General features: G+C 38.8%; 1 protein-coding gene across 5 annotated transcripts in view; it reads right to left on the reverse strand.

Annotated features, from left to right (window-relative positions):
- The window catches only part of LOC118824208 (TOG array regulator of axonemal microtubules protein 1), an 85,333-nt gene that overhangs the window by 55,308 nt on the left and 11,285 nt on the right, over positions 1–18,740 (reverse strand). For 4 of the 5 annotated variants that reach the window (XM_036594212.1, XM_036594213.1, XM_036594211.1 and 1 more), the window contains 5 exons: positions 10,460–10,523; positions 6,209–6,325; positions 5,012–5,263; positions 1,396–1,637; positions 1,046–1,275 (listed from right to left, as the gene is read on the reverse strand). In XM_036594212.1, the coding sequence (XP_036450105.1) occupies positions 1,046–1,275; positions 1,396–1,637; positions 5,012–5,263; positions 6,209–6,325; positions 10,460–10,523 (905 nt within the window). The remainder of the gene's footprint in view (positions 1–1,045; positions 1,276–1,395; positions 1,638–5,011; positions 5,264–6,208; positions 6,326–10,459; positions 10,524–18,740) is intronic. The other variant, XM_036594214.1, reaches the window with a different exon arrangement.

Consider the following 18,740-nt stretch of genomic DNA (forward strand, 5'->3'; position numbering starts at 1 on the left):
TTTTATTGTTTTTCAAAAAATACATGCCCATGTCGAATTTAATGCCAACAACACATTCCAAAAAAGTTGGGACGGGCATGTTTACCACTGTGTTTGATCACCTCTTCTTTTAACAACACTCTATAAGCTTTTGGAAACTGAGGAGACCAACTGCTATAGTTTTGAAGTAAAAGGTTCTGAAATAGGATTTCAGCTGCTCAACAGTTCGGGGTCTCCTTTGTCATATTTTTCATTTAATACTGCGCTAAATGTTTTCAGTGGGTGACAGGTCTTGACTGCAGGCAGGCCAGTTTAGCACCCAGACTCTTTTAATACAGAACAATGCTGTTGTAATACATGCAGAATATGGTCTGGCATTGTCTTGCTGAAATAAGCAAGACCTTCCCTGAAAAAGACATTGTCTGGATGGCAGCATATGTTACCACAACCTGTATATATCATTCAGCATTAATGGTGCCTTCACTGATGTGTATGTCACCCATGCCATGTGCACTGATGCAATTCCATTCCATCATGAATACTGGCTTTTGAACTAAGCACTGATAACAAACTGAGAGGTCTTTAGCCTGGAGGACAGTGTCCATGATTTCCGTGAAGAATTTCAAATTTTGAGGAGTCGGACCACATGACACTTTTCCACTTCCCCTCAGTCCATTTTAAATGAGCTCAGGCCAAGAGAAGGTGGCAGCATTCCTGGATCCTGTTTATATATGTTTTTTTTTTCTTTGCGTTTTAGAGTTTTAACTTGCATTTGTGGATGCAGTGACAAATTGTTTTCACAGACAGTGGTTTTCAGAAGTGTTCCTGAGCTCATGCAGTGATTTCCTCTACTGAATCGTGTCTGTTTTAATGCAGTGCCACCTGAGAGCCCAAAGATCATGCCCAGCAAATACTGGTTTTGTTACATTTTGTTTTTATTTTAATTTTGCACAGCGTTTCAACTTTTTTGGAAAGGGGTTGTACCACTGTCGACCGTAAATCCAAACAAGTGTGCACTGAAAACAGAAAAAGGAAATAAAAAATGAAAGAAAGAAAAAAGTCCAACCTGCTCTTAGTGCCATTGGTAATGGGAGTAGGAGGGGAGCAGAGGCTGAAACGGCTGCTCTCGCTCAAGGGTCTGGGCACAGATAGTGAGGTGTGGGAGAGTGAATCTAGATTTGGATCAAGCTTCACTGCTGTGTCTGGACTGTCTGGGTCTGGTTCAGAGCCACTCAGGTTCACCTTGGCCCGCTTCTTAGCTGCACTGTTGCGCAAAGAGCGCAAGGAGTTCATCATCTAAAAAAAAAAAACATACATTAAGTAGATCATATCAATTTCTTGCTTTGATCAAGGACAACTAGGTGTTGGGTGAATCACAAAAACACCCATGCAAATACAGAACAACTTGTTGATCACCTCCTCCCTGTCCACTGGCTCCTCATCTGGGTCCTGCAGGTTCATGAAGGACAGGTCAAGATTAAGATTCTTACTAGGCTGATCTTGCTGGGCGCCATCCTGCATAGACTGCTGTGTGACTGGGAAGATGGGTGGAGACAACCTGGCAGCACTCAGGGCCTGAGGAAAAGATGAAGCTGAGGTGCCATCTGCCCGAGAAGTGCGCACAGGCAGTGGTGAACACCTGCTGGAGCTAGGCTCACCTGCAGGAGGATATGAAATGTATTAAACTTATTTAATCTATTGGGTGTCCTCGTCAAACAAACACACAGGTATGTACTTTTAACTCCTCCTGCTAATTCTGTCATATACTATAGGCTCTATATTCATGAATGTATAAGCAAACCTTAGTGGTATAATGCCAGTGGTATGGCTCATGTTGTTTAGGTGTAAGTTATTTTTTTCCTGTTCTCAACCAGTTGCTATTTTTGTGGCCAGAAATGAATGTGTGTGCACTGATGTGGGTGGGATGGCACAACAAGAAATATGCCATTTAAAATTCGCCAGTTCGGTGCTACTGTATTTTCGAAAGGTACTTTGGCTCTTTTACTTGGTCACATCCTGATCCGTACTAATCCACAACCCCAAGGCAAACATGGTATTTTCCTGACGTCAAGCAAACTAACCTTACTAAATACTACTTTATCCTTTCTAGACAAGACCAAACAACGTATGTATGGTTGCTAATGTGAAATAGAACAGCTGATACATCATTATGCACAGAATGACATACAGTTAACTGCCCTGGTGGTGTTTTGTACTGCAAGGAAAGCGACACTACTCTGCTGTCGCCACGAGAGGGTGCACTTCCGAGTTTATCGACATGATTAGAGGGGGAGGGGGTCAACGTCTGAAACGTGGAGTTATATATTGCCTGTTTGAGTGAAGCGATCGGCGATCTAATCTCCTGTGACCAAGTGTGAGTGATGAGATAAGTGGCATAACTGTACTGTCTTAGAGTGAACTCACTTCTTTCCTTACATCCTAACAAGCTTTAGCAGCATTAAATTACATCTGCTCCTCACAACTACAGCGCTATTACAGCGCTCAGTCATATTTTAGTATTAGCGCATTCCCAAGCAACGAAAGTAAAAGCTCTGCTCGCTGGTGTTTGAATACTGTCATATACTCTGACATGGATGTGATAGGAGTGATGGCAGTAAAGCCGTGTAATCCATTATTGACCTACCGAGCCAGCTAATGTTTGCTGTTTGTATTAAGCTGACATGGTTGAGAAACTAAACAGTTTCTAAACAGCACTTGTAACCAGACAGCTAAAAATTATCCGTTTTCTTTCTTAAATTATGACTATTACAAAAATTGCAGCCTGTTTGTCATGTTCTGAACATAAAGGATTGTTTAAAACAGCAACTGACCACTCGGGAGCAAAAATCAGCATTCAAACATGTCGAGCGATATGAAGTTTTTTTATCGTGATAACATTTTTGGCCCCATCACCCAGCTCTACATACAGTTAATAAAATAGATAGAATATGTAATCAAAAAAATTACACACCAGACCCTATAAATTTTCTGCCATCACAGAGACAAGGAATTAACCAATACAAAAGCTCTATCCAAGTACTCACATGTGGACAACAGGAATGAGAAGACAGAAAATGCACTTGTTATGTCAGCCAGTCAGACATCTATCAACAACCTAATAATATATTTTTTTTCCAGTGTATGTAGGAATATTGGCAAACATCTGTTTCTACATAGGCTGCAAAACATCAACCCTGCCATTATGAAAATGTCACTGCTAGTACTGTAGTACTTCAGTCTGGTCTCGGTTTTGAGACTGTAAATTAGCCTTCTTAGTCTTGTCTTGGCCTTGACATTGTTTCTGTCTTATTTTGGTCTTGGGTAAGGTGGACTTGTAAATTGCTCTGGAGACTAGCCAATTGCAATGCTTAGCCTGAGGTAATAATCAGTATAGAACAGATTTTCTGTTATTACTGAATATCAACAATTCCTTTAAAAAGAATAAAACCTGTTTCTACATGTTTAAATAAAATCTGTTCACAGCCAGTTGAGGATCTAATTGATCATTTTCGATGATGGCTTAACTGAGTATTATTTGTTTTTGGTTTTCACTGGTTCCAAAATTAAAACATCTTCTGAGGACAGATCAGAATGTTCATTTTACTACACTGACAAGCCAAGAGTCATGGGATAGCAGTATGTAAATTGATTATAAAAGGGCGTTAACTCAGAGAACGGCTTGGGAACGCCCACACCTGTATGTTCTGAGGTGTTATTTTGTGAGTGAGGTTGAACACCAGCCAAGCATGCTCAAGGCACGGTAATGTGAATTAAGTTTGAACGAGGTATGATAGTGAGTGCCAGATGGATGGGACATTCCATTTCCAAAATTGTGTAAGCATTTAACATTTCTGAATCCACAGTGTCATGTATGCCAGGAATACATCATAGAAGGCATTACCATCCACAGTGGACAACGCAGTGGCCACCCAAGGGTGATCAGCAGCGTCTGGCTAGAACTATGGTGAACAGACAAGCAACTCTGGCAGAAATCACATCCACATTCAATGCAGAAGGACCCACACACATATACCGGTCAGTGCAGCATTCTTTAGCCTCCATGGGATATGTGAGCACAAGACCCACTAGAGTGCCTCTGTTAACACCACAATACCGGACACAGCGCCTCACCTTGGCCCGTGAGGTTGCTAACTGGACCCTAGAGGACTCTACCCGCAGGCCTCATGAAGCCATGAACCACAGCTATCAATAAAGCACTGTGAAGCTGCTGGTGGATCTATACTGGTGTGTGGTGTGTTCTCATAGGTTTCTGGGTTCTCGGTTGGGTCCACTGATCTGCGTAAACACATCATTGACCAGCGACCGCTACGTTCACTGCTTGGTGACCATTTGCAGCCCTTCGTGAACTTCATGTACCCCCACAATGATGAGAGTTCTGACAAATGGCGTGGCCTGCACGTTTGCCTGACATGGGCCCAAGCATTGATGGGATGTGGTAGAGAGGACCATTCACACCAGAGATCCTGCACCTACAAATACCACGGAGCTGCGGGTGGCTATTCTGATGGCATGGCTCAACATCCCTCCAGCATCTTCCGTCCACTTGTGGAATCGATGCCACATCAAGTTGCTGCACTTCACCAGGGTTGAGGCGGTCCTACACTATACAAGTTCCTGTCCCATGACTTCTGGCACGTCAGTATGTTCTAATTAATTTTAAAAAATGATTATGTTTTGGTTTATATTCAAGTGACTTTAGGTGGTGATTTCTGAACAAGTTTTAGGAAAGAAGAGAACCTTACTATCGTTCCCTTCTAAAAGTTACAGTGCAAGGTGGACTAAGAATCTAATATAATAATTAATATTATTTTACACTACATTATATTTAACGTCATATTTTGCTAAATATATTTATAAGTGTAGTACAATTTATTAACATATATCACGGTCTTGACTCTTACTTACTACTAATGATCTTGGCTACAACACTAATCACCGCACTGAGCTGCTATTCATTCTAACCCAAACTTCGCCAGGTTACCAACTACATCCCAGAAATATATATCCTCACCAGTATTGTCCCTCCATGGGCTTGGGTCCCTGTGATGGGGGTTAATCTCTTGCTTGCTAGGCCATGTGTTGGACATGGTGAGTGATGAGTCAGCATGGCATCTTCGAGGGAGGGTGGGAGTCAACTGGGCACCTGGCAGAGTTGCCAGAGGGTAGGAAGGCAGCAGGAAGGACCCAGGGAGAGTTGGATTGGAAAGAAGAGAAAAGGTGCGCTCTACAATGGAGTTACCAGACAGCAAGCAGCCAGGCAAACCTAGAACGTAGCAAGTATCTATTCTCAACATAGTACAGAACTGGCTGGAATTTATAGCATACAGTGTCCTCTAGAGTTATTTGCATCTTTGGTGAAGATGAAGAAAAAAGACTGAAAAAAAAAGAGAAATCGAACCTTATAATTGGGTTAAATTATTCAAAGACGAAAAAAAAAAGAACAAACAAACGTGTTAAATGTGAACAAACAAACATGTTAAGTTTTAACATTATTGACACCATCATGTTTAATACTTCATGTACTCTCCTTGTGTCAAGTTATCAGCACTAAAGGCCATTGCAAAATGTGCCTTGATGCAGCTGCAATAAGTGCTTGCAATATGCTAAGTTTGTAGGTAGTACCTGTGCACAGGAACACCTACTAATTGTGCTATGCTTGTAAATTGCAGTAGTTGAAAGATATATTGAAAAGGTAAGAACTGTCAATTATGGAACAATCAATAAGCTCAGGACAAAGTATAAAATATAAGTTCAGAGTCAAAGAGATAGAAGCATTCTTTCCCAACAAACCATTCTACAGGAATGTAATTGGCTCAGAAACACACAGAACACCACCACCATAAATTAGGCTAGGAGTTTCAAGAGTTTAAGTACTATTTTGTTAAATATCAGCATTTAAGCAAATTCAGCATATCTCTGAGGTTTGTGCTTCTGTCTAGCTCCTATAATTGCTGTCATTTTTAAAAGAGATCTCCAAACAACAGTTTTGAAGCTGTAATAAAGTCAAAGGGTGAACACTCTTGAATTACTGCCTGTAATTTTCAGTTAAATATATACTTCCTTTTTTTCCCAGATGCTGAAAAATTAATAACGTACTTAATGGCCATTTTGGAAATAAAACTGTTTTACAGAATATATGTTTACAGAATTCAAATTTAATAAAAAAAAAAATTAATTATTAAATAAAAAGTCAACATCATCAAGTCACCTCTTTCAGCATCAGTGGTGCTAGCTCGGTCCAAGTCTAGGCTACCACTTCGCTGAAACTTGCCCATTGTTTCTGTCCCCAAGCTTGGAGTGTGTGGCTGGAGAGGCTCTGCTGAACCTGTATATTTAAACAAAAACAGACAACTTGACAAATGAATCACTCGTACTGTACATACTGTTCATAATAATAATAACTAGAAAGGGAAAGTTTGTGAACGAACTTTAAGTTAGCTTGAAAAAGCCAGCTAATTGCCAGCTAAATGTTAAAATGGTGGAAGACTGCTGATGATTGTTAAAACGTTGCTAAAATGTTGATATGCAGATGCTGCAGTATCCAAGGTGGATGGTAATGCATTGCTAGGTGCTATCGTAAATGAAGTTTAGTGATACCTTTTTTGGGGTTTACCCAAATTTCTCCCCAATTTAGTCATCTCCAATTCCACTCGCTAGTTAGGACTCCCCCAATCACACGATACTACCAATGCTAGGAGGGTAAAGGCTAGTACCGGCTTCCTCCAAGACCTGTAAAGCGTTAAACTGCTGCTCATGCAATGTCTTTGGACAGCTGAACATGCTTGGAGGAAAGCGCCAACCGCCAGATCTGTTACATCAGCTAAAAGATGCCTGCGCTGACTAGCGGCGCGCTGTGTGATAGGGGGAGAAGCAGGGGGCCATCCTACCGACCCAGAGAGCAAGGCCAATTGTGCTCTCTTGGACTCCCGGCCACGGATGGCTGTAGCATCACCAGGGATCGAACTTGCAATCTCCTGATGATAGAGCCAACACTTAGACAGTTGCGCCACTTGCAAGCCCAGTGCTACTTTAAATGGAGTTCCACCTTAAATTCTGTGCCACCTTAAATGCAGTTCCACCTCAGATTCAATACTACCTTAAATGCAGTGTGTTTGGCGATTATATGTATTTGTAGGTGCTGTGTTCAGCATGCACTGTGTTTAGTGTGTGTTCTTTGTGGTCTGTGAATGTGTGTGGTGTGCTGTGTGTATTGTTACTGTTATCACTGTTGTTACTGTTTTATTTCTGTGTTAACTGTATAATTAGTTTTATTTCTGTGTCAACTGTTTAATTACTGTTTTATATCTGTTATACCAGTTTTAGTTTTGTTATTACTGATATTGCTGCTGTTATTGCTGTGCATTAGACTGTAAGTGTGTGAATCTGCGTGTACTGTGTATACTGTGTATGATTGTCTGTGTGAGAGATGTGCACTGTGACATCACTTGCATCAGTTAGTTTGAATGTTATGAACATTCCAAATGTTCATGTTTCAACAACGTTTTGTGAAAACTATACGTTGGATCGGTCCAAAAAGCACAAGCTCACTATTCCCGTATATGAGGAACATTTGTGCAAAATTTGGTGATTGTACGTCAAAAACTGTTAAACTGTGAAAAGTTTGAGCGTAGAATAATAAGAAGAAGAAGATTATGAAGAACAGTAAGTTGCCTTGGAGGGAAAATTCGTTCACATTGAAAAAGCTAGCTTATACTGTTAAAATGTTAAAACGGTTGAAGACTGTTGATGGTTGTTAAAGTGCTGCAAAACTGTTGCTAGGCGGTAACTACAGTATGCAAGGTGGATAGTAATGTGTTGCTAGGTGCTACCTTAAATGCAGTTCCACCTTAAATTTACTGAAATTTACTGATGACCTTAAATTCAATGCCACCTTAAATGCAGTTCCACCTTAAATTCAGTACTACCTTAAATCAATTCTACCTTAAATTTACTGATACCTTAAACTCACTGCCACCTTAACTGCAGTTCCACCTTAAATTCAGTGCTACCTTAAATGCAGTTCCACCTTAAATTTACTGATACCTCAAATTCAGTGCCGCCTTGAAGTTACTGCTAACGTAAATTCACTGCCACCTTAAATTCAGTGCTACCTTAAATGTAGTTTCATCTTTAATTCAGTGCTACCTTAAATGCAGTGCCATCCTAAATTCACTGTAACCTTAAATTTACTGATACATTAGATTCACCGCCAACATAAATTGAGTGCTACCTTAAATGCAATTCCACCTTAAATTCAGTGCCACCTTAAATGCAGTTCCACCTTAAAAGCAGTGCCACCTTAAATTCATTATTTGTTATTGATATTGCTGTGCATTAGGCTACATATACTGTGTACTGTGTATAAGTGTCTGTGTGAGAGATGTGCATTGGCAGTTACATTTGAATGTCCTAAACATTCTGCCGTTCATTTTCTAAGGGGGAAAAAAAATGTCCGTTTATCGCCCACGGTATGAAACCCATACATAGGATCACTTAGAGCACAAGCACAATACCAGGGTATAGGACCTACAATCCTGCCAAGTTTCATGGTTCCACGTCAAAAACTGTAGGAGGAGATACTTAAAATTTTAATCATGGAATAATAATAATAATACTAATAATACTACTACTAATAATAGTAACAATAATAACAATAATATCAATTACTAACAAAGTTTAACAACTGTTTTTTGTTATTATAATTAAAAATACATTAACATGCTTAAATTCAAAATTTTAAAGTAAGCTGTTTTAGCTTTTATTTCCTATTTATCTCAGTCTCAGGAATTTGATTTGCACAGGTGAGAATTAAATATCAAATAGTGACTAGTATAAATTCAGTTTTACTTCTTTGAAATGCATTTTTACCATTTTCATCTGATGCAGGAAGAAGAGTTTTAAGGACACTGCCAGTTAAATCTGCCGAAATCCTGCTTGGGAAAGTCACTTTCCCCTCTGTTCTGCTAGAAGATATACTGTGTTGCTCTCTCCAAACAGATCAAAATGTGTCTTTTAACTATACTGCTAAATCAGCTGTGTGTGTATATGTGTGATTTGTTGTATGTGGGACCAAACATGTTACGAGACATTGCAGAAAATATTGTTTAATCCATATCTGCTTCTTACTGGGAAATATACTGCCACAGCAGTTCAGACATTAGTTTTTTGCAGGACTGTGTCATGTTATGAATTGATAACACCATATTCAAATTAGATAATATCACAGCCACACTTCGCATCGCACAAGCAATAAAACTCATCGGTAATCCAGTTTATGAATGAGCAAATGTGTTACATGTTTGCCACACTGTTTGCTCTTACTGTCAAGGTAAATCTGGTGCTCCACTTTTCAAATATTTATGTGCTTTTTTTTAAATAATAGTGTTGCATTACAATTTGCAGACATATATCATAATTCACTTTGTTCCATGCAGAGGTGGTTTTAATTTAGCTTGAAACTTTGTTTGAGAATCAACAAAATGTGTCATTTGACCAGGGATGTCGAAATATTTGCATATCAATGTTCCTTTGTTAAGCAGTGGTAGGTGACACACCTTGCTTTCACTTTCTTATAACTTTTTTACTCTGGCACAACAAAAGGTCAGCATTAGGTTGGCCTAGTTTCTTCGATTAACCACCACTGCCAGCCTGAACCATTCTCGACAAGACTATGATGGCTGCAAAGTTCCTCAAGTTACCAAACTACAGTCACCAGAGACTTGAAGTAGCACACCAACATAAACTCCATTGCATGGAAAGTCTTTTGGAGGATGTACTTCCTGCTCCAGCTAAAGTAGTTCAGTCTTACAAAGGAGCTGGTGATTCAGTTCTACACAATCATTATATGGTCTGTCATCACCACCTCCATCGCAGTCTGGTGATGACAGCTCTGCCACCAAACATGACATTCACAAGCTTCAGCGCATCAATATGTCCGGAGACACCTGGTCCAAATCTGTCCAAACTACTTCACTAACACAGCCCCAGAATCAGAAAATGTGCAGGGAAAATCACTGTTGACCCATTGTACCCTGGCCATCGCCTATTTCAGCTCCACCCCTTGGCAGACACTTCAGTCAAATGAAGGTTAAAACAACCAGACAATGAGAATAGTTTTAATCAGCATTACTACCTCTTACATGGCTTAGATTTTTGCACATTCTTTCCATTCTTTATGAATGTATGTGTGACTTATATATGTATGGATGTGTGGGTAACAGAACTTAGAAGGGCTATCACATGCATGTGAAAACAGCTAGTGTATTTTTCCCTCCTCCAACAAACTTAATACAACTCATTAAAGGCTTGACAAGTAACTGTTGAGTTGAATTAGGGATAGAGGTGGAAACTAGGGACCTCTAAGATAGTAAAGGAATAATGAAGAACCAGTTATGGAGAAAATTAATGCTTTTAGATGAAAACCCACAAAAAGCCAAGAAACAAACACTAACAAACTTACCAAAGCTGGTGACATAGGATTCCTGATTCAGTCTCATAGAGGTAGCCAGATTGTCAATGCTTGCCTAGGGAAACATAAAGCCTATTTAGCTTGACAATTTGATATTTAGTTGACACATTCCACAAATATTTGGACATTGACAAAGTTATTGTTATTTCAGCTGTCTACCACAGCATATTGGGAGTTAAAACTGATTAATGTAAGCTTTAATGTAAGTGCACTTGCCAATTTGGGTGAACAGTGTAGGAATTACAACCATTTTCATACAGAGGCCCTCTGTTTTTGCCAGTGCAGATCATTTTACTTTTTTGCCTTAAAAGTCTTGGGATGCGTTTGTAGGATGTCTTGGGCCACCGTCCTTCTGCACTGTGAAGCACCGTCCAATGAGTTTTAAAGCATTTGGCTGAATCTGAAGAGATAATACAACCCTATACCCTTCAAAATTCATCCTACTAAACTAGTTCTACTGGCAGTCACACATGCCCATGCCATAACACTACCTCCACCGTGCTTGACAGTATCATGGACCATGAGCAGTCTCGTCTCGTCTCGTCTCTTCTCTTCTCGTCTCGTCTCGTCTCGTCTCTTCTCTTCTCTTCTCTTCTCTTCTCTTCTCTTCTCTTCTCTTCTCTTCTCTTCTCTTCTCTTCTCTGGTACATGTTTAACTGTTCTTAAGATGTTACCAATGCCTTACCAATGGATTACATCTTGTATTGTAGTAAACTCTGTATTTACTCTGGTGAAGTCTTCTCTTGATTGTTGACTTTGAAACAGATATGCCTAACTCCTGAAGAGTGTTCTTCTTTTGTTTTTTGTTTTTTTCTGAGCTCACCAGTGCATTCTTTCTTGTTAAAATTGTACCAAACAGTTGATTTGGCCACACCTGATGTTTCTGCTGTCTCTCAAGGGGTTTGTTTTGATTTTTCAGTCTAATGATAGCTTGCTTCTTTGGCAGTGATGGCTCTTTGTACTTCAGTTTGGGAGTTTACAGCAACCCATTCCAAATGTATACTTTAAATCAATTCTACATGTTTTCTCTGTTTACTTGTAAATGAAATAATGAAGGAAGAACACACATTTGGCCATGGATCAGTTGGGCAGCCAGCTGTCCAATTACATAGAGCCCCTAACATTGAGGCAGCTATGTAAAAGATACGGTGGCTGGCTTCACAGGTCTCGGAGGAAGCCTGTGCTAGCCTCGCCCTCCTAGCACTGGTGGTATCGTGTGATTTGGGGAGTCCTAACTAGTGGGTGTATTTAGATACAATTAAATTGGGGAGAAAATTGGGGAAAAAAAGGAAATGGTTGTAATTTCCACAACGTTGAGCCAATTTGGATGCAAGAACACTCACATGAAAGTCTGCACTGAGCTTCATTATTTAATTTCATCTCCAATATGCTATGATAGACAGCTAAAATAAAAATAATTTTGTTTAGGTCCAAGTATGTACACAAAATGCCACATTCTTACTAACTGATTTAACTTCTTTTAGGATGTTTTATTAATCAATAAATAAATAAATTGCAGAATTTGTGCTAATGCTTGGCAATCGATGAGCAAATTACAGTTAATAATATTGGCAACCGATAAGCATTCATTATAGATTTAACATGCATTTTGTGTCCAAGACCATTATTTTGTCAAAAAAAACAATTACATAAATACCTGGTAAATGTCAAATTAAATACACCTACACACACGCGTATATATATATATATATATATATATATATATATATATATATATATATATACACACACACATAATTACAAACCAAAAATAATGATTATTTATCTGTGAAAGATATATACATCAAGATGTAAAAGTTATTTATGATTGTGATTTTAGCTCTGATTTGCCATTCGCAGAAGTTTTTTAGGATCTTTGTCAAACTACCTAGCTCTTTGACAAATTTCTTTGCATGACAACCACTCACATGTAACCACTAGGCATAAGTGCCACAGTATGTCACTCAGCATTTCTCCATTATGCCTAGTGAACACTACACAACTTTCAAAACAACATTTATTTCTCAAGACCAATTGTATGTCGAAACAATGGTGTGCACACTACATGAGCAATTGTAGACAAAATTTCCAAACAAATGCAAAGTATTTATCATGTGCCAAAGTCAAGCTTAAGAACCTTACTGCATTTGCTGTTTCTGCACTAATTTGTAAAAAAATAAATAAATAAATAAGAGACTGAAAAATCAAATTTGAATCATTCTTGAAGTAACTCATGAAACAGTTCATTAAAATGGGTTGATCTGACAGCCTCCTGACAGAGACACGTATACTTCAAAGGAACAAAAAATGCTTGGCTTTGCAGAACGTCACGACCTTTAAGAAATTTTATTGATTTGCAATTAAAGGATCGTGCAAGCAGACTTTTCCACTGTGCTTTATGAGATTTCACATCAAACTAAAGCAGGCGTGTCCAATCTTATTAGCAGAGGGCTGGTGTTGCCACAGGTTTTCGTTTCAACAACTGATGAAATCTCTATATTTTGTGTATTTTTAATATATTTCAGTTTCGGTATTTTTATTTTGTTTACTTTCTGTAGAGTGATTACCTGAGCCTCACCACAAGCATTTCAATGCATGAATGTCCTGACATGTTGTGCAAATGACAAATAAACGTGAAACTTGAAATGTTTGAAGACTAAGACCAACTGATTAAATAAGTAGAATCTGGTGTGCTGCAGCTTGTTTGAAGTAAATACTTGCAGCCACACCAGCCCTTTGTGGATAAGATTGGACACCCCTGTACTAAAGTTACCTTTTATCAGGGCCCAGCCATTTGGGGAAAATGTGCTTTGTGTAAAGACTGTTGGGATGTTCTCACCAAACTCTGAGCGGAGAGCCAGACAAAATAGTTTTTTTTTTGACGTTTGGCAACATAATTATGATGAACTACTGGCGCGTAAGCCCAAAATTTTATTCAAGGCTTTTATTCAAGAGGCACCGAGCGGTCTGAATGACCCAGAACTCATGCTGCCTCACCACAGAACTCAGGTGGTTTTGGATGATTTAATGGAAATTACGTATCAGTCGGTAGTATTAGAACAGGCTTTCACAAAATATTATCACAATAATCTCAGCATGATATACTTGAATCAAATCTTGTACTGTTAGTTTGTACACTTCATATGTGATGCTTTTTAAAAATCCAAAAATCCAAGAGATAAGTTACAAATTACACTTTCAAGAGACAAATGTCTTCTGGACAATCAAATATTTCCTGGAATCATTCCAGGACACTACAGGGTAGCCAGCTACGGATGGCTGTAGCATCACCAGGGATTGAACTTGCGATCTCCTGATGACGCTTAGATGGTTGCGGGAGCCCTGTTTTTAATATTTTAAAAGGCAATGTCCAACTGATGAAATCTAAGTATAAACAATTTAAGAAAAAAGAAACTGTCTAAAGTTATGTCACATACGTCTGAGATCAGAGCCAATATAGTTAGATTCCACTCTGTCCCTGTAGCTCCTTTTGGCCAGCATGATAGTCCTCTGAAGGACATATCAGGCCTTCTTGTTGCTAGCCAGGTCACCAGAGTTGTTTGGCTCAAACCTCAGCACTGATCCAGGGTTTCTGGCTGGGAAATGTTCTGATATTGATTTGGCACAATGTCTTCAGTGCATTTACTAATGTAGCTTGTGATGGAGTCAGTGTATTCATTGATGTCTGTGCCAGCTGCATCACGGAACAGCTTCCAGTTGGTGGATTCAAAGCAGTCCTGAAGTGTGAAGATGGCCTCCTCACTCCATTGATAGACTGATCTGAGAAGGGGTTTCTCCTGTTTCGGTCTTTGTTTGTATGCTGGCAGGAGAAGAATGGAGGTGTGATCAGCATTGCCGAAGGCAGGGCGAGGGAAGGGTTTGTAACTGTCCTTGAGTGCAGCTTGGCAGTGGTCAAGAGTTTGTTCTCCTCGGGTGGGAAATTTAATTTGCTGGTAGTACTTGGGCAGTACCTTCTTAAAGTTTGCCCTGTTAAAATCCCCAACCACAATAAAAACAGCCTCAGGGTGAATGTTCTCAAGTTGATTAATGGTCTCATACAAAACCTCTAATGCACGTGACTTATCTACCTGAGGTGGGACGTAGACTGTGACGAGAATGACTAAGCTAAAGTCTCTGGGCAGAAAAAAGGTCGAACTTTGACTGTTATGAGTTCAATGTCTGGAGAGCAGTGACTGGCTAGAATCGCTACATCTGTTCCCCATCGAGAGTTCACCATAACACATATCCCACTGCCTCTGCACTTACCAGAGTCCAGAGTTCTGTCCTGACGGTAGATGGAGAAAAAGGTCACCAGCATCACCAGATTTCACGCCATGTGACTTTTTTTTTTTTGTGGGGGTACGTTAAGGATTCTATTTATATGCCACCATTTTTTGGCCAAATGTGTTTTTAAATACTTTTTTAATTAATTGTTTTAAATCTCACACATCTAGTCGACCCCTTCATCATCACAGGAACAGCAATACCAGTAACCTTATCCATCAGCCAGTGTCATCAGAATCTCTGACCAGAATGCCAGGTGGGCTCTGGAATTGCCAATCCACAGTTCAGAGGGCAGACTTCACCTCAGCCCTAGCATCCCTCCATTCACTGCACTTCCTGGCCTTGACAGAGACATGGATCACCCTCAAGAACTCAGCAACTCCAGGGGCCCTGTCCTCTGCCTTTAACTTCTCCCATTCTCCCAAGATAGACTGGCAGGGGCAGGGGCAGGGGCACAGGTTTGCTTTTGGTACAGAAAGTGGCATTTCACTCCTTTCTCTTTTTCTCATCTTTCAATTTCCTCCGTTGAGTACATCCTCAACCAGTCTCCTCCAACACACAAAGTAGGCAACGTTCTGGACCTAATCTTCAGCAGACCTAACCCAGCTTTGTCCATGTTGTCCAACTTCACATACATGCAAACATGTACACACACACACACACACACACACACACACACACACACACACAGTGCCTCCACACTTTTATTCACGGCGGGTTCACCCCAACACCACGTGTAATATAAATGTGTAGAGGGTGTACAGTGTGAAGTCACTGAAAATGTGTTATTTTATATGTTCTTCATAGAAAATGAGCAAAGGCCAAGGAGTCTGAGGTTGAAATAATAATAATAAATCGCATCATTTTTTCTTTTGGTAAACACTGAAAATGGGTCCAACAGACCATTTGTAATATACATCTTCCACTTTTGTTTATATTAATTTATTTGATGTCTTATACTAAAAACATGACTTGTTCCAGTTATCGCTTCAACATGCACTTTTGTCTTCTTAGGGGAAAAACCTTTTGAAATTACCAAATAAATAAATAAATAAATGCAAAAATTATGTTAGCATTTCTAATTGTCTGTAAAATGTATCATATTTTGATGCAAAAAATGGCAACATATCATATTGAGAAATTTGCTTATTGTTGTACCCCTACTATGTTCAGTGATCAGCCTCATGCCAGAAATGCCAGTGACCTGTTGCACCAGCTGTGTGTAAGTTTTTACTAAGTTTAGCTTTATGCATTACTAAATCAGAACTAGTTGCACTGCACAAACTAGTTTTAACATTGAGCTTAGTAGTTACTAAATATTTACTTATTTAATATAAGTGATGGGGAAAATATCAGAAACCACATAAAAAGCACAAAAAAGACCAAAAACATGACTTTTTTTGGTTTAATAAACTAAAAATTCTAAACACTATACGCTGTCATTTTACTTGCGACTCTTATCATCACCCTGGTTTTAACTAGAAGATAACACCCACAGCTCCAGCTCAACAGCTGCCCAAACATCTAAACCTGAGCTGTTGCATCGGTTAGCCAGAAACCATTGTTTAAAACCTGAATATTTGGCTGTCTCAGGGACATACTAAAGAATAAAGAGACATTGACTATAAATAATTAGTTTTATTCAGTTTAACTTGTACACAACATTCTCTTCTACACCAGTTATTTTGTTCAATGGAAAAAGTCGGCGCAGGCTGCCATCGCATTTCCATGGCAGCAGGTTAACAGACTGGTTCTGAACATTAAACCAATGTTATGTCATGTTAAAGCTACATATGCATTAGTTAGTTGTTACTAGTTAAGACATGACTTATGGATTTGTGATACAACCAAATGCAGGAAAAGGATAGTTTGAAACTAACTAGTGTTAACTAAGGACTTAGTAAAGACTTTATGCCCAAACTTAAATATAAACTTATGCAAACCTGGTGCAACCCAGTCCTGGACCTTATTTTTTTTTTTAAATACAATTTAAACAGCACTCACAATATTGGTTAGAAAACTCAAAAATATCTCTAAATCATTCAGCCCTAGTGAATCATAGTTTAGGGAGATATAACAGAATTGGAGTTTGTCCAGAATTAGAGTTCCAGTTCTTACATTACTAGAATTATGCTTTACATGATTTATTTACATGTTTTCTAATGTGTCCAAAGAATGACACTGCCACTCTGAGTTTTGAAGAAACATGGAAGATGGTTCGCATTGGCAAGGTGTAAACATTTCTCCACGGTCCCAATAGCTTAATTAGCAGTTGCTGAAACGGGGAGAACTATTTTAACGGAAACCACTTGTTCCAACGATGCTGCCAAGAAACAAGGAGCATTAAAAACAAATCCTTCATAATTTTTTTTAAAGACTTTTAAAGGTAGCCAAGGTTAAAATGCTAAAGATCAAACAATTTTAGACCAAACTTTTGAATCAAAAGAAACAAAAAAAGATAAACTTTGTTTCATGTAGTCCTGTGGTAATGTAAACGGATGGGTCATCATTAGGGCAGTCAATATCTGAACATCAAATTATTTGCAGCCTTTTATGGATTCCAAAATACTTGGAAAGAAAGCCTGATGTACAATCACTTTATCACCCTAGGATTTAAACAGGGAGGGAATCACTACAGGTCCCACAATGCACTCTTAAAGATGGTTCTACCAGGGTTCTTAAAGTAAAAGGTTCTTCAGTAAAGAAAATGGTTCTATATAGAACACTCAAAGAACCCTTTGCATGATTAAAGAGTTCTCTGCATCATGAAATGGTTCTTCAGATTAATAGAGAATGTGCTGCAGATAGTCCTTTCTGAGAAGGGTTCTATATAGGCCCAAAAAGGGCTTTTCTATTTTTACAAGCATTTTCGCTAAGCACTTTAACAGACAACATTTCAAAACTTACAAATACTCCTACAGAAATGGTTTGACATTTATAGGAGTAACATTATGCACTACCAATTTTACACATTATCTCACTTTTTTTTTTTTTGAAGCAAAACAACTGGACATTTTATCCTTACATTTACATTTTAATATCCAATTGCTCCTATCATACCACTGACAGAGTGCTTTGTCTCACCAGAAAGAAACAGTGCCATCTTGTGAAGCATTTGATACCTGGGCCTCCATGTATTGGTACAATTTTATACCCAAAATATCACAGTATTCTCTTGGACTGCCACATATTTTACACAATCGTCTAATCACAATTATAAGAGATGCTGCAACAAATAATTGTGAATTGAGTGGTGTTGGGTTGAGGCAAATAAATTAAAATAAATGAAAGCAGTAGATGCATTACTGAGACATGAGGCTTGTGAAATGAACAAAAGGTCTAATTTTGCTTACATTTTTCTTGTGAAGAACTTGTGGCTTTGCTTAACTGCAGACATTTGTGTGAGCGGGCAGGCACAGCAGTGTGTGCACAACACTGGGCTTTAAAAGGGGCAAACATAAACAGGAAAATACAATTATTGTTTATCACAATTATTCATGCTAAAATTTCATGATAGAGGCAGCCCAAGAACTATATTGTGATTTGATATTACTTATGTCAGTTCTATGGAGTTACTTTTGTGCTAAAAGTTTCAAATAAAATAAAGTCCACAAGCAAAATATTAAGTATCAAAATGTCCAAAATATTTTGCAAATAATGAGATTTACACTAAACTTAACTTTACAAAAAGACACTTATTTTCACTCATTCTGACATAAGTGTGTTACTCATTTTGCTAGTTTTTGCTTATTTTTTTTTTCTATTTGCAGCTATTGCTGATATATTTTTTGCTACTGAAATCGCTCTTTTGCTTCTGATTTTTGGCACTTTTTAACAGGGGGGTGGGTCTTGGAGGAGGGTGTTCTCCTGCACTCTCTATTGGTAAACTGATTTGGAGTGACAGGTCTTCTGAACACACAGCCATTCAGCATGAACCACCCCCAGCATGGTGGAACACGCTGTACTGCGTGCTGCTTTGAGCGCAGCA

Source organism: Colossoma macropomum, unplaced genomic scaffold, assembly GCF_904425465.1.
Source record: "Colossoma macropomum unplaced genomic scaffold, Colossoma_macropomum, whole genome shotgun sequence".
Lineage (NCBI taxonomy): Eukaryota > Metazoa > Chordata > Actinopteri > Characiformes > Serrasalmidae > Colossoma > Colossoma macropomum.